General features: G+C 49.8%; 1 protein-coding gene across 2 annotated transcripts in view; it reads left to right on the forward strand.

The window, feature by feature from the left end:
• COL22A1 (collagen type XXII alpha 1 chain) overlaps positions 1 to 15,320 on the forward strand; it is a 292,457-nt gene that overhangs the window by 179,360 nt on the left and 97,777 nt on the right. For both annotated transcript variants that reach the window (XM_046641629.1, XM_046641628.1), the window contains 7 exons: positions 2,010 to 2,051; positions 4,861 to 4,893; positions 9,282 to 9,335; positions 9,609 to 9,662; positions 10,398 to 10,451; positions 12,448 to 12,501; positions 14,083 to 14,136. In XM_046641629.1, the coding sequence (XP_046497585.1) occupies positions 2,010 to 2,051; positions 4,861 to 4,893; positions 9,282 to 9,335; positions 9,609 to 9,662; positions 10,398 to 10,451; positions 12,448 to 12,501; positions 14,083 to 14,136 (345 nt within the window). The remainder of the gene's footprint in view (positions 1 to 2,009; positions 2,052 to 4,860; positions 4,894 to 9,281; positions 9,336 to 9,608; positions 9,663 to 10,397; positions 10,452 to 12,447; positions 12,502 to 14,082; positions 14,137 to 15,320) is intronic.

The raw sequence follows: 15,320 nt of genomic DNA on the forward strand, positions 1-15,320 counted from the left end.
CGTGGGTAAGCTATTCATGCCTGCTGCTCTCATGGACTTTTTAGAATTGCAATTTTTATTTGAGAAACTCATTTCCAGGATGCAAAGGACTCAGCGAGACCAGAAAGCCCCTTTTATTGCTTTGGCAGAATTGCCAGAGTCACGGCAGAATCACGTTCAAGCTTCCAAAGAATCTGGCCTGCTTTTCTTTTCCCCCAGAGAAATATGTAATAATAGACAATGCTGGTAAAAAAAAAAAATGCAAAATGAGACATTAAAGCAACATTGCCCCCTTCTGACTGTGCCTCATGCAATCTCTGCCTCAACTTCCCATTCTTTGCTCCCCACCACCCACGGTGAGCATTTAACACCCCACCAGCCCCCAGCATCTCAGAGAGCAGGTGTGATAATGCCCCTTTGTCAGCAAGGGCTACTGAGAGTTAAGCTACTCCTGGAGGAGCTGGCATCTGAACTCGGGCCTGTCAAAGTGACTCCAAACTCATAGATCTTTCATCAGCCGAGCTTCTTTCTCCCAAGTCAGAGGGCTGCTGGGGTCTTCCCCACCCCACCCACTGTTCTTTCCCTCCCCCTACAGCTCCAAGGTGGAGGGTCTCCCAAAAAGGCAGTCTTGAGGCCCACCGGGTTGGAGACAGGTCTCTCCGCCAATCCTCTTCTTATTGATACCCGTTCATATGTTCAACTGGGAGACGCTCAACTTTGACCATTTGGACCTTTTCTTGTTGGGTAAATTGGTTTAAATGAGCTTGGTTCTGGAGCATGAGGTCAACAGTGTCAGGAAGAGAACAGGGTAAAGTCAGGTAATGCAAATAGCACAGAGAAGGTGTTTTTCTTTCCGAAGCTTCTGGAACTTTAGTTGGGGCACTGCTGCCAGTAGTTAAGAGCTTGGATTCTGAGCTTAAAATTAGGCTCAGCCATTTACACTGTGTGACTTTGGGCAGGTGAATGAATGTTGTTATGCTTCAGCTCCTTCATGCACAAAATGGGAATACTGAAGTATCGACACTGTGGGCATTTCTAGAGAGATTGGATGAGTTAATACATGCAAATACATATGCCAGTACCTGGAATTAAATACTACATAACAATAGAAATAATGATAGAAAACAATATAACCACCTTTATTATCATATTATTGGCCCTCTCTAAGCCAGCTTGATTCATTCATTTGTCTACTAATAACCATGTATGGAAGGCCTGCATAGACCTAACCCTGGGCTGCAAGGAACGCACTGGGGCATAGACATCCATGTCCTGGCACCATCGTGGCACATGTGGAATGATGGACTTGGGGACTGTGTCCACTCATTGAGGTTCCTCCTGCATGGAACAGCCCAATGACCTCCTTTCTTCAGGGAAGATGTAATAACAATTTCCTCCTCATTGGGCTCCTGCTGAAGACTATCTCACTCAGTCCCTATATGACGCTGTGAGTTCTATTATCATTATTTTGCAAAGAGGAAAACAAGCCAAAAGAGGTAAAATAATGTATAATGTATAATGGTAGAGTTACGTTTCAAGCTCAGGTGATTTAACTCCCAGCCTGCATTGGCTACAGAAATGTAGTATTGTCCCCTCAGGCCCCTGAGAACAGCCCATCCCCTTCAGAGGGGCTGGCACAGGGCCCAGTGGGGTCTCTAAGGGAGCTCAAGTCATTGTGGAGGATACAGTGTGGGATGTTTGCTGCGGAACTGGTTATGGTTTCATTAAGAGGGAAACAACGGAAATGTCATCAATGGGAAGATGGATAATGGATCACTTTATTACCATGTGCACAATGGAATGGTATAGAGTGATAGAAATGATCTACAGCTACATGTATCAGCATGGATGCTTCTCAGAACATAAGGTTTTCGTATATCTGAAATATGTTATAATTTGGCATCTATCTCTCTATCTCTCAAGGTAGATGCAGGTGGGTGATTCTGCTGTCTGGGGACAGGTGTCCCAGGAGAAGCAGAGTTGGTTGGCAGGAGGACGAATGGTCATTTATTTTCCATTTCTTCATCTAGGGTGAAGCTGGTCCAGCAGGACCCCCTGGATTACCTGGAACTGTAAGTTACTCTGCTTCTCATCCTTTCACCTTCTTTGAATTCCCAAAGCATGGAGACACTCCCTCCCCACGCACTTAGTTATAAACATCTTTTTAATAGGGTTTGCCAAGAGCTGGATCTCTTCTTAGGTTTTGTAATCCAAAAACCTGTAAGCTTCTCTAAGAGCCACCTTGTGCTTGTTGATTATTTTATTCAGCAAGCACAATTGCTATTTATCATAACATTGGCTAGAGACTGAGAATGCATACTCATCTGTTACATATGGGGAAACTGAGGTCCAGAGACAAGAAGCAGTCTGTCCAGGCTGAGACTGCCATGTGGACAGACAACCATGACTCATGCTTCATTTTCTGCAGGTGTGAGGGCAAGCATGTGAGTTGGTGTTGAGTAGTGAGTAGGAGAATGGATTTCCCAGCCAGAGAAAAGTGGGTTTGGATCCCAGCTCTGCCATTCACTGGCATCATGGTCTCAGATATGTTTTTTTAATTTTAAAAAGGCTCGGTCTTCTCATTTGTTAAGAAAAAATAGTATACCCACCTATCTTGTACATTTGTAGTGAAAATTAGCTGAGATAATACAAGGTACGCAGCACAGTTTCTGGTACATTAATAAAAACTAAATATAAAACAACTGCTATATAAATATGGCAGCATATTTTGGATATATTTTTTTCATTTGAATGTCTCTTCTCAGCCTGGATATGCTGTGCTTTGATAACTTGATTTCATGGAAGTTGAGCGTGACATCCACGCTGGCCATGACTGGGCAAGGAGGGACTGGTCAGTTGCTAACCAAAGCAGGAAACTGCCTCAGTATGGAGGCCAGGAGATGAGAGAGCCTAAACGCCCAGAAATCCCATTTGCAGTGTAACAAAGAATTTTACTCTGTGGTTTCTATTATATCAAATCGCTATTCCACAGCTCTATCTCCTCCCCATACACACACTCATCAAAACGACTCAGCCATTCCACAAGGATGTTAAAAGAATCTCAGACTCAAGCTTAGAGTCAGAACTGGTCCTATAAAAATTTTGTTTACGACTGGTAACACCCAATGTTGCCAAGCACGTAGGTAAATGAGCACTATTATTTGGTGGGAGGGTAAATTGGTAATGCTTATTTGAGAAGTTACTCAGTATTAACATATCATAAAATCTCTACCCGTTAGCTTAGACATTCCATTTCTAGGCATTATTTGCATTGCGTGTATTTACAAAAGGATGTACAAGGATGTACATAGTGGTGTTGCTTAAATTACGGGCAAGCTCCATGACAGTAAGCATAGAATTAAGTAAACCACAGAATATCCATCTCGTGCATCCTATTTTATAAAAATAAACACACACACACTATGAAAATGGCCTTAAAAAGATACCAATATTCAAGAAAAATTAAATGGAAAAACTAATTTATGAATCATCATGTATGTAAAGGTGAAGACCATGGGCCCCACAGCCCACCCACGTGGCGTCAGTCCCTGCTCCAGTGTTCACGAGCTGCCTCAACTTCATTAAATAGTCTACTCGTCTGCCATCCAATTTTCCTATCCATATAACAGAGCAGAAACACATAATCTCCCTCTTAGGGTTGTCGTGGAGAATGTGTGAGTTAATAAATATAAACAACTATACGTAACCGTGTGTTTGCTGTTACTATTTGTACATCTCTCCTGCAGAGTTATGTATTTCTATACATTCATAATTGTACAGAAATATATAAAAAAGTCCTAAAAGATGCGCTCAAGTGAAAAGCAGTGGTTTCCTCTGGGGACGAGACGGGGACGAGACTGGGACTAGGGCTGTGGAGGGCAAAGTAGAGGTTTCTTTTTTCCCTTCCATTTTGAAGTCACTGAGTTTTTGGACAAGAATCCATGATGTCCCTCTGTCCACTCACTGTTTTTTTCTGAGCACCTGCCGTGAGCCAGGCATTGGCAAGGTTGGACCCGAAGGAGCTCGCAGCCTAGTCAGGGAGATAAAATCTAGTCACATAGTGGCCCGGATAAACATATATTACAAAGTATAGTAAATGCTATCAAGGAAAAGAAGACGGTGTAGTTAGGGAGAATAACAAGGGCACCCGATTTATATCTGAGTGTTGCAGGGGGAAGGGGGATCTGAAGCCACGGCATTCAAAAGTGCCCTGGAGGATGGGCCGTAGTTAATTAGACACAGAGAGGAGGAGAGTGTGTTCCAGGTGAGAGGAACAGCAGTCTGGAAGCTTAGAGGCTGGAGAAAGTATGACACCTGGGAAGTATTAAGCGCGGCATGGCTGGGGACCTGGAGGGGGTCTTTAGCTCCTGAGATAAAGAATTTTCATAAGCTGGGCTCTCCATGCCCAGGGGCTGAGCCCCCTCCTCCGGGTTTCCTTATGACCTGCATCCTTGCTGGGAGAGGCCCTCAAAGGAGACACTGATGGAGGGATCCAGTGTCCCAGGCATGGCTCTAATTACTTGCATGGATAATTCCATTTCGGCCCCACAACACCCTGAGGGGAGAATGTTTTGTCTTCATTTTACAGATGAGGATGTAGAAACTGACAGATATCTGAGGTCACGCAGTTTTAGGCGAGGGTGACACGGTTGGAGCTCAGGCTGTGTTACTCCAAAGTTCCTGTATCTAACCACTGTACTTTGCTGCCCTGCCTTCATAAATGCTCAAGGACTTTAAAGAAATATGTGATTCTAATTGTCAAAACTGATTAATAGGCATTAAAAGAAATGGTGGGACTGTATTCCTTTACTTGGTAAATCTCTCAGGGCAAGTTTCTAAAGTCAATTCACATCTTTCTGATTTCTCTGGTTTCCTTTTCAGACATCCCTGTTCACCCCACACCCAAGAGTGCCAGTAAGTAGCCCCCTTGGTGCTGCCCGGTGGCCCTCAGCCTGCCTTGCGACGTCCCCGTGTGCTCTGGGGCTGGGCCTGGGCTGGTCCTGACTCTCAGCCCCACCGTGCAAGTCAGTGCCAGGCACCTGGACTTGCAGACCTTGTCCTGGCAGCCGGTGGGGAACGTGCCCCGCAAGGAACCAGCTCTAATGTCAGGCAGGACATCCCAGGGGCCTGGAGGCCACCTCCCAGGAGCCGAGGGCAAAGGGCAAACCTCTCTTTGGGTAAATTTAGTTATTCACCACACAAAGAGTCACTGGTGGTTTCGAGGAGAACAGAATTATGTGAGATGGCAGAAGACTGAACAGCCGGGTGAGGCAGTTGCCATGGATGCTGGCAGTGAAGGGGACCCCGAGAGTGGAGTGCCTTGAGGGAACACAGGTCTAAAAGAGGCTGTTCAGAGGACAGTGGAGCTGAGTCTGCTTGGGGCATGGCCGATGGAGGGAGAGCTTTGGCTTCTTGTAAAGACTAAAGCACTTGCCAGCAAAGAAAGCTAACCATCGCTGCAACCCGGGAACCTGTCCTCCCTCTTTTCACTTGTGGTTCTTATGAAAATGAGTGTTTTCGGGATCTCTTTATGCTCTGGCAACACCGAAGCCAGAAAGCGTGCTTCTGTTTTCTCTGCTCTTCGGAGACAATTCTTCTGTTATGAGCCCCTGACCCACCATTCCACGATGCGCCACCATGGAGAGGCCGCACTGGAGACATCCGCGTCCTAGTAGCTGCTTTCTCCATGTCTTCGATATTGAGTAGATGCAACTTAAAAAGCTGAAAAGAGTCCTGTATACGGTGGAAAAGAACCGAGCAGGTAGAGAGATTGAGCCCGGTGCTGAGATCATTGTGAAGGAGAAGGAAGGATTTTGAGCTTCTTCGGAGGTGAAGTGGAGGAAGTGAGAAGGAGGAGAGGGGCCGTCGCTGGGCAGAGTGGATTTCAGAAGAAGTCATTGGGAGATGCCTATGGGAAAGAACAGGTTTGGGGGCTCTGGCTGTGTCCCCTACTCTCTCAAAAGAAGGGCTCAAAGAGACAGAACATGAGAGCATCCACCGGGGTATGCGCAGTGTGGGTGTCGCTCAGACCATCCCTGAGGAAAGGCTCGTGTGCCCACTTCACAGATGATGCTTCTGAGGCTCAGAGGAGCTAAGCAAGTTGCAATGGCCTACTTGGAGATGGGAACTGAGATGAGTTGTCAGCCATAAGCCTCCGGCCTGAGCAGCTGTCCCCCGACCCCATCTGCTACTGAGGTTCAGGGCTCGCCCCCGGGTGGTGGCTGGCTCCCATCACTCTATCCCACTGCCTTGGCTCCTCTAGGACCACCTCTACCTACACATTGCCTCACTTCCCCTCTGTCTTCTGGGTCTCCCTCAGGCCCACCCTGAGCCCCTCAAGCTTGAGACAAGTCTACACATCCAACCTCTCCTGAAAGGAATTGCTCCATAAAAGATGATTTCCAAGGCATTCCACTGGGAAGGGACATAAGTGGGAGCCGGGAGCCTGCCCAGTCTTCCCTTTGAATCACAGTGGTGATGTCTTTGTGATACCTTCCTGCAAGTCTGAGTTTTGCAGGAATCAGGAACACTTGCAGATGCAAAGCAAGGAAATCGTGTCTATGAAAAAAAAAGATTTATTGTGAATTATTGCATGAATCTCTCTGGGACTGGCCTCGTCGCCATGGTGACCGGGTTTGTATTGATGGTTTTGAAAAATGTTCTTCTGTTTGATTTCTCCCTGCACTCCTCAGGAGAGTGCCTTTTGAGTCCCTGCACACAGGGAGGGCTGGGGGAGATTTAGAGGGATGGCAAAGCTTGCAGCAGGATTAAGAAAAGGAATAGAAAGGAGGAGGAGGGTGGAGGGAGAACCCTGACCGCTGGGATGGAGGATGCTCCTGGGAAAGGCTGGCTGCCATGCCTGGGGAGGCCTCCAGGTGGCGTGGTGATGGCAGCCTGTGGAGGACAGACAGCATGCACGTCTGGAGATGTCAGATGGAAGAGGAAACTCATTCTTTACTTGGAGGAAGGAGGGAAGGGCAGCCTTGGGTTTGGGAAATTACAGTTGAGAACTCAAGAGGGGCTTTGTAGCTGAGGGGCTGGGAGGTGATTCAGAAGCAGCCATCTCTGGAAGCTCTGGGGCAGCCTGACCCCACCCCGTCAGCCCGCAGAGGAGTCCAGGATGCCCAGTCAATGCCCTGAGTTTGCAGGGATGATACTGAGCCCAGACAGACTGTTGGACTTGGGTGACAACACTAGCGGGGGACGGTCAGGAGGAGAAACAAGCCACTCATGCTCATGCATCCAGCAACTATCGATGAACACCACTGTGTGCCCGTAGTGAAGGCTTTGACTCCTGACTCCCAGGCCCAGGACACAATGCCTTGAGCATCTTGCCTGAGTCCCAAGGCTCCCTCCGCTGGCCTGGCCTGACCACTCATGGGTCCTGAGCCTCTGTTCCTGCCACCTACAATCCCTTCCCCCAGCTGGCAGAAAAAGATTATGCAAACTTGTCCTCAGCGCATCACCTGAAGTAACTCCATACACCTTCTGGATTGTACCGCCAATGACTTGAGGATGAAAGAGTTTCGCAAATCCCCACCGTGTGAAATTTCCTAGGAGGAAACCATACTAGAAGTAAAAGTACTATTATCCCTGGTGAACGGAGCCAGAGAGTGTCCTTCTGAGCTGGTTGGAAATGCAGATTCTAGGAGGAATGAACTTGCATCTGTTGAAAACCTCCTCTGTGTCGGCACTGTGAAGCTCTTGGCAAGAGCAATCTTATTTAATCCAGGTCACAACTCTCCAAGGTAGACCATGCAGATTCTACTCAATAGATGATGCAGAGAGTGAGGAAACCAGCCCAGGGCCGTGCAGATACCAACTGGGGATCAACGAGTAGCTTGCGAGGGGAGGGCAGGCAGGGGCCTCTGGGGCAGTCTCCAAAATCTGCAGTGCATGGAGAGAGAAAGCAGCATGAAACCCGCAAAGGGCTGTGCCTCTCTGTGCCTGAAGCTTTAGGACCAGCCTGCCCCAGGCTCCCTAACTCAGATGTTGGAATCTGCCTTCTAGATGCTTCCAGGGTCCTCCCCAGACCTTCTGGTCTCCAAAGCTTTTGCTTTCATACTCTCTAGCTGTGCAGGACTCCTGTCTACATGCAAGGCAAATGCTCATCCGTCTCTCCTCGGGTCGTTCTGCAGATGGGGAGCCCGAGGTCTCCCTAAGCAGCCCATGGCACTTCTGGACAGTACTGGGTCCTGCTCCTTTAGAAGGAGCCATTCACGGCCTTTCTGATGCACATGCTATTGTTGTTCCTCTGCTCTCCCCAGAGAGATCCACACCCGCCTGGTCTCTTTTGGATTCACATCTGCTGCACATCGTCTGTATCCTGGATTCCTCACCCTGTGTGAAATGGAGAACATGTGTTCATTTTGCAGACACAGACACTGAGGTCACTGGCTAAATGCTTTGCCCAATGGTATATGGCCAGTGAGTTGGAGAGCCAGTTCCAAGATGCTGTATGTGGATCTAGAGCTGAGGCTGTTTTCATGTGGCCCACTGTTCCCACTCTTGTCCTGCATGATTGGTCCTTCAGCTATTGAAAGATAGAGACCTGAACCTTTCCAGGTGTGTCCTTGATGGATCCTCCTGTGAAGAGCAGAGTGAGGATCTCATGGCCCCCCAACCTTCCTGGGAGGTGTGTTGGGGACCCTGGATATGACACCAACAGATCAAGTGATCTGCTTCCTCCCCCGTTGGATTATTCCATTCTGGGCAGCCCTGGATGCTGCACACGCCTTTCCAGCCTGTGTACCATCTCTTCTTTAGCAAAAGTTAGACTCACCAACCTGACCATCCAACATTCAATCCCCAGTCTGTCCCCAAAGGGCTGGGTCCCTTGAGCGAAGTCCCCTCCCCAGTTTCTCCATGTTGGACAGGGGACTGAGAAAGATTCTTCCTCCTGTCAGCATTCTTTCCATCATTATTCACTGATGATCTACCACGTGCCAGGCTCTGGGCTGGAGCGGAGAGGAATCAAACAGTACACAGAGGTGTAAAACTGTCACTGTAACCAGTGCCGTGGAGGGGGACACTGCTCTAAGAGTCCATAAGAGGAGGGCGTGGCTCAGTTTTGGATTCAGTTTCCCTGAAGAAGCTATTCTTGACCTTAGATCTGAGAGATGAGTAAGAATCGATCAAAGTCCCAGTGGAGTAGGAGGGAAGAGGCACCCAGGCAGAGGGAACAGCCTTTGGTGGGGGCGGGGATGGGCTCCATGCACAGACAGGGCTGGAAGGGGCTGGTACGGACGATCTGTGGACAGGGCGGAGCACATCCGCTGTACTCTTTGCTTCTCCACCAACAGGGAGAACAAGGGCCAAAAGGAGAGAAGGGTGACCCCGGCGTGCCTGGGGAACCGGTGAGTGCCCTGTGCTCTGCACCCTGCATCCCCTGCCCCAGTTCCTGACCATGTGCAGCTGGTTACCAGGACATCCAGGGCCGTACAGCTGCAGGTCTGAACTGTGCGCAGGAACCCCGCTGAACAGAATGCAGCCCCTTCCTCCTCGCTCAGGGCTCCAAGGGGGTCCCCTCCCTGGATCTCAAATTATACTTTTTGCATGTGTCCACACGGGTCCCAGCTGTCCAGAACAAGGGTGATGACCTAGTTCATTGATGAGTTGTTTCATTGCAGGGATCACCGGGCCGTCCTGGAGAATTAGGGCCTCGGGGGCCCACTGGACCGCCGGTAAGAAAACCTTCTCTTCACTGTTGGCTCTGAGTGTTGGAAATCCCTGCCAGCCCTTCTGTCCCTCCCAGGCCCCCGCTGGCCCCGCTCGCCTGGCATTTTGGGAGTTCCCACCAGGGGTCGCTGCCACGGGTACTGAGGGGACCACGCGAACGCAGCAAGCTCAGTTCCACCATGCTCTCCTTTCCCGACTCAGCGCCCATCAGGGTCTGTGCTCAGGCCCCGGTGGTTCCTGGCTCCCTGAGTTTTTCACATGCAGGGAATCCTTTCCTCCCTCCCAGCCCTGGTTGGCAGCTCTGGTTTAAATGACACCCGGTGCATATTAGCGCTTTGATTTTGTTATTTTTCTCAGTTTCGGCTTTTTCACTGGCTCTTTCTCAGGCGGTTCGTTGTTCAAGTTCTCTGGAGAGTTCCCTTGGAGTAACATGTCTGGGCTCAGATCCCACAGGGCCCGTTGCTGGCTTTGTGCTCCTGGGCCATCCTGTTCCTGTGAGCTCCATTTACATAAAGTATTGATATCTATGTCCTGGGAGTGGTGAGGATGGAATAAAATAAGGACAAGCTCCAGGGAATGGCCAAGACATGTGACTTCTGCACTTTGAGACCCTGCTCCCTGTGCTTTCATTTTGGACCAACTCATTGATGAGCAAGGTGTCCCCAAGATGTCTCTCCATGGGGATGTGGACAGCATTATCTATGACCTCTTACCCCCCCCCCCCTTAATTTCCCCTACAGGGTGCCAAGGGACAAGAAGGTGCACATGGGGTGCCCGGACCAACTGGAAACCCTGTGAGTCCTTACGACCCACCTATCTCCTGGGGTTGTGTTGGGAGATCCGCAGAAGGGGGGCTGGGTGCAGATCTGCCCCTTGGCTCAGAGGTCCGGGCTAACTGGGGGGAAGGGGCCGAGGAAATGCAGTGCACACTTGAGTGGCTGGCCATGGTTGGGGGCCTTTTGAGCAGCAAGGGCCGAGAGACATGCTGGTCTCTGCAACATTCCCAGCATTTCAGGGTTTCGTCTACTTGATCGACCCACAAAAGAAATCTCCTTCCACATGTGCACAGACACACACAAACACCCACTCACAGATGGCTTTGTTACTCTGAGAAGTGTGCCCATGTGCACATCCACATCCACACATTCTAGATCCCAGGTACACACGTACTGTGATGCACACATATGTAGGTAAACCTCGGACCTGCAGATGCAGCTGGAAAACACACACAGACCTGTGCCATCACTCACAGGTCTTCTGAGCTCTCCTGCTTCTGCTCCTGCCTCCCCTGTCTGGGGCCAGAATCTCGGGGGATGAGTACTTGTTCCCCAGGGCTGACTAGAGCCTGTCTCGTGGTGGACAGCTGCAGAGCTCTGGTTTCTCTGCAAAGTTGGCAGGAGACAGGACAGGATGAGGCTGACTCTGCCGGGTCTCCCAGGAATAGAGGTGGTAGACAGAGGAGCAGCAGCAGCAGGCAGGCGTCCACTCACTCCCAGGACCACAGACCCAATGTACCCCCTATAATGTGCTTGCATTTGCGGTCCATCCTTGCTTATGGCTGAGTGTGATTGGGATCAGCTAAAGGCAGTGACCAGTGTGGACATTACAGAGCAGGGGCAGATGACACATTTCTCCTTGCTAGTGGAGAGAGCCCTGGACCAAGAGCAGCTGGAAGGGAAATGGAAGCCAAGTGTAGGCAAGGAGGCTGAGAGCGTGGTCCACGATTTCTGACCCTGAAAATGCACAGAACCCCATGATGGCGGGGCACAACACTAGAAGTAACATGAGGAGCCTCCAGGACTTCGGAATTCCCTGCTTCCTCATCTCCGTGGCATTGGCCCACCTTGAATGTCCTCATGCACGTCTCTCATGGAGTCTCTGCCCAGTATCATTGTCGAGTCCAAATCCACTTCTTCCAGGAAGCATTCCCTCATTCCCCAGTCAAAGCCAACACACACATACATGCATGCACACACATGCACACGCACACACATTCTTTGCCTCTTTGATGCTCTCTCTCTGTGACCAGAGCCAGCATGTTCAGAGTGACCCAGACTGAAAACAGTTTTGCCGGGGTCCATTTAGACTTTGTGACCATCCTGTGAGCTCCTCCTTCTCCTTCCAGCAGCAGTTGGTCACCAAGCCCTGCTCATTCCTCTTTGCACCTTCCCCAGGCTTGCCTCTTCCTGTCCAACCCATGGTCAACCATTGCTCAACCTGTATCCTTTCTTGAGTGTGCCAGCCTTGTTCATGCCCTTACAATCAACCGTGTTCATCACACTTGAGCGTTTTCTCCACAATTCAAATCTGAACAATTTGTTCCATTTTCAGTGTTTCCTTTCCCACATGCACTTAGGGATAAAGGCCAAACCTCAGCTAAGATCTTTGTCTGTGACGGGGCTGGTCTTCCTCTGCTCCACCACACACACACACACACACACACACACACACACACACGCAGGCATGCACACACATATGCGCACACACACACACACACGCACACACATCACCTCTGCCCCTCTGTGCCTTTGTCTTCAGGAACTTCCTAGAGTCTGCTGCCCTCCTGTCTCTCACCTCTGCCGGAACCCCCTCACGTGAGGCTTGGCTGATTGGGCTGCTACGACACTGGAACAGGGGGAGGTTCATCTTATGCTTGGAGGGAATTTCAGGTTAGATGTAGGTCCAGCAAATCACAGTGAATTAAGTAGGAGGCAGGTTTGCAGAGAGACTGGGGGTGACTACTTATAATCAATACCTTGGGCCTTTCTAAACCTCTTCTGCTCTGAATAGGGCGCTCCTGGACCTGTGGGTTCCCCTGGTCCCAGTGGCCCCCCAGGAAGTGTGGTGAGTAATCCAGGGGCTGGGTGGGAAGGACACCAGCACTGGTTGTGGATCCACAGTGCCCATCCACTGAGTTAACTTACTTATCCACCCTGAAACTCAGGGGAGTGGGCATCTCTACTCTCCCATTTTACAGATGGACGAAGGTCACCTGGAAAGTTACCCTCCTAAGGCTCTAGGTGACTCATCAGACCTCCAGGTGGTAAATGAAGTTGTTATAACGGCAGAAATCCTGTCAACTTCACTCATGTTGGAATCAGCATCAGACTTTGCCTCAGAAGAAACAAAATGAACCTTAGAAGTCAGGAGCCCCTGCTGTTAGGATGCCTGGATTCCGATCACAGCCTTGCTGTGAACTGGCTGTAAGGCCCCTGCAAGCCATTCCTTGTGGCCTCAGTTTTTTCATCTTCAAAACAGAGAGAGCAGGCTGTGCTGGTTCACCTTTGTAGTCCTGTCACACTGGACATGCTGGATCCTGTGTGGGTCCCAAGGTATCTGCTAATGGATGAGCTTTAAGATCCACCGTAGACATTGATTTTGATGTTAACATTGTTCAGTGAAACACCCGATGGCATCTAGTCAAAGGCAACAGAGAATTGTGCTCCTAAAATAGGTGGAAGTCAGTCCCGCTCAGTCGTCGACCTGTACGATAATAATCATAGCAGTTCAGAGGACGAACACTGGGCATTTGTACGTGCCAGGCAGTTCTAAGCACTTTACATGTGTTAATTTATTTAATCCTCAGGACCCTGGGAGATGAATACTACTACTGCCCCATTTTACACAGGAAGAAACTGAGGCACAGGGAGACCGACCCATGTTGTTAGTGGTTGTGGTAGATGCTACAGGAGCATTGCCCAAATCATGTCACCCTCTCCACTTCGGTGCATGCTGCTGACTTCCAGGAGCCAGCCCTGCATGCCTCTGCCTGGGGCTCCTAGAGACTGCATTGTCCAGCCAACCCCATGACATGTGGCCAATAGCACCAGCAGAAGCAGCTCTGACCGATGGGTGTATAAATGCCCCAGCTCCTCCACCCCTGGTGGAGATGTTCTGAGGGTGCATCCCATGTTGACTTGCAGAGCCCCCAGCAGGCCTGAGCCCCAGTCGCACAAACATCTTACTACTTGCCTGTCCTCCCCTTTCTCACTTCCCTGTTCCCTACTGGTGCATCCATGGAAGACTTGCACTTGAGCCTTGTCTCAAGGTCAACCTCTGGAGGGCTCCAAAGACACTGGTGAAGCAGGTCTCTGATGCCAAGCCTGTGTTCTTAGTCAGCCTCGTCCTCTCTGGGATCCCCTCTAGGTTGGACCCTGCCCTGCCCTCTAAGAGCCACAGCCCAGTGGTGAGCAGGCCTGTGTGTTTAAAGCTCTGATATGCAAGGAGGTGTGAGCAGACCAGAGGAGGAACAGCTATGGCAGGCAGGGAGCAGACAGTGGAGAGGCCCCTGGGGAAGTTAAGTCAGGGTTGGGAGCAAGTGAGGACGGAGCTATAGTTGTCAACTACAAAGGGACCTGATCACCCTCCTGTGGGAGCCACGGATCATCTTGAACTTCACCACTTCAATGACCTTTCTTTCTTCAGGGCCCCCCTGGCGTCAGAGGCCCCCCTGGGAAAGATGGGGAGCGGGGTGAGAAGGTAAGACATGGTGCGACCTCTCAGCACACAGCAGCTCTTCCCAACTTCCAGGAAGCAAGGAGGAACCCGCACTGCTCAGGCCTGGGTTAGGACCCAGGAGTCAGAAGGGCTTTCCGACTAGAAGAGAGGAACGAGGCCATGAAATCATCTCATTTAACCCTCAACAACAGACCTGTGAATCAGATGGATCCCCATTTGACAGATGTGGAGACTGAGGCTTTCAGAGATTAATTGATTTGCCTTCCATCTCATAGCTAGTGACCCACAGAGCTAGGTCTGGCTGACTCCACATCCCACTTTCTCTCCATTAGATGCACCATCTTCTCCATCTCACACCTTTGTGTGCAGAGTTAGAACTTCCCAACTATGAGAAAGAGCTTTATTCATCAGGAAGAAGAGAGACACGGTGTTCCTCCCAAAACACCAACACCCCAGGGGCAGAGGAGGAGAGTCCACAGCCTTTTGACATCTCTGACCTCACAAGAAGTGTCGCTGACATTTACTGGTGAGGGACCACTACTCCAGTGGCATCTAGTGGGTAGAGAACAGGGATTCTGCTAAAAATCTCACAATCACACGACAGCTCCCCTCCACCCTACAATGCAGATTATCCATCGCAAGTGGCAGTACTGCCAAAGTTGAGAAATCTTGATCTCAGACGCCCTTTGTGCACCTGAATTTTCTCATCTGTAAGATGGGGGTGGTAATATGTTGGTCATAAGTCGCGAGGGCTAGCTGAAGAATTGACATGTTGGAGGGGTCACCCGATCTGCCTATAAAAGCAGCCTCCACATGCACAACAGGTGTGCCAGTGTCCCCCCAACTCCCAATGGATCGTCTGCAGAGGCCCCCTCCCAGCACACACGTGTCTAAACCTCTTAATACCCATTCCTTCAAGTCCACTTGGCTTGGAATCTTATAAAGGAGTGATCATTTTGTCTTTTACATTTTGGGAAATTTTACCAAAAATTGATGTACACTTTTGCATTTTGGCAGGAAGGCTCAATTTTAAAATACGTATCTTGGAGGGAAAAATGATTTATTGCAAAGAAAAATGATCAACTACCCTGTGGGGAATATGTCTCACAGGTTTTGAGGTGTTAGTGGATCATAAGCTCAGTGATAACCCTTTATGCGATGCAGGTGATAAATATTTTTTGAAAAAAAGACAGTCTTTCTTACGA

This window comes from Equus quagga, chromosome 16 (assembly GCF_021613505.1).
Source record: "Equus quagga isolate Etosha38 chromosome 16, UCLA_HA_Equagga_1.0, whole genome shotgun sequence".
Classification (NCBI taxonomy): domain Eukaryota; kingdom Metazoa; phylum Chordata; class Mammalia; order Perissodactyla; family Equidae; genus Equus; species Equus quagga.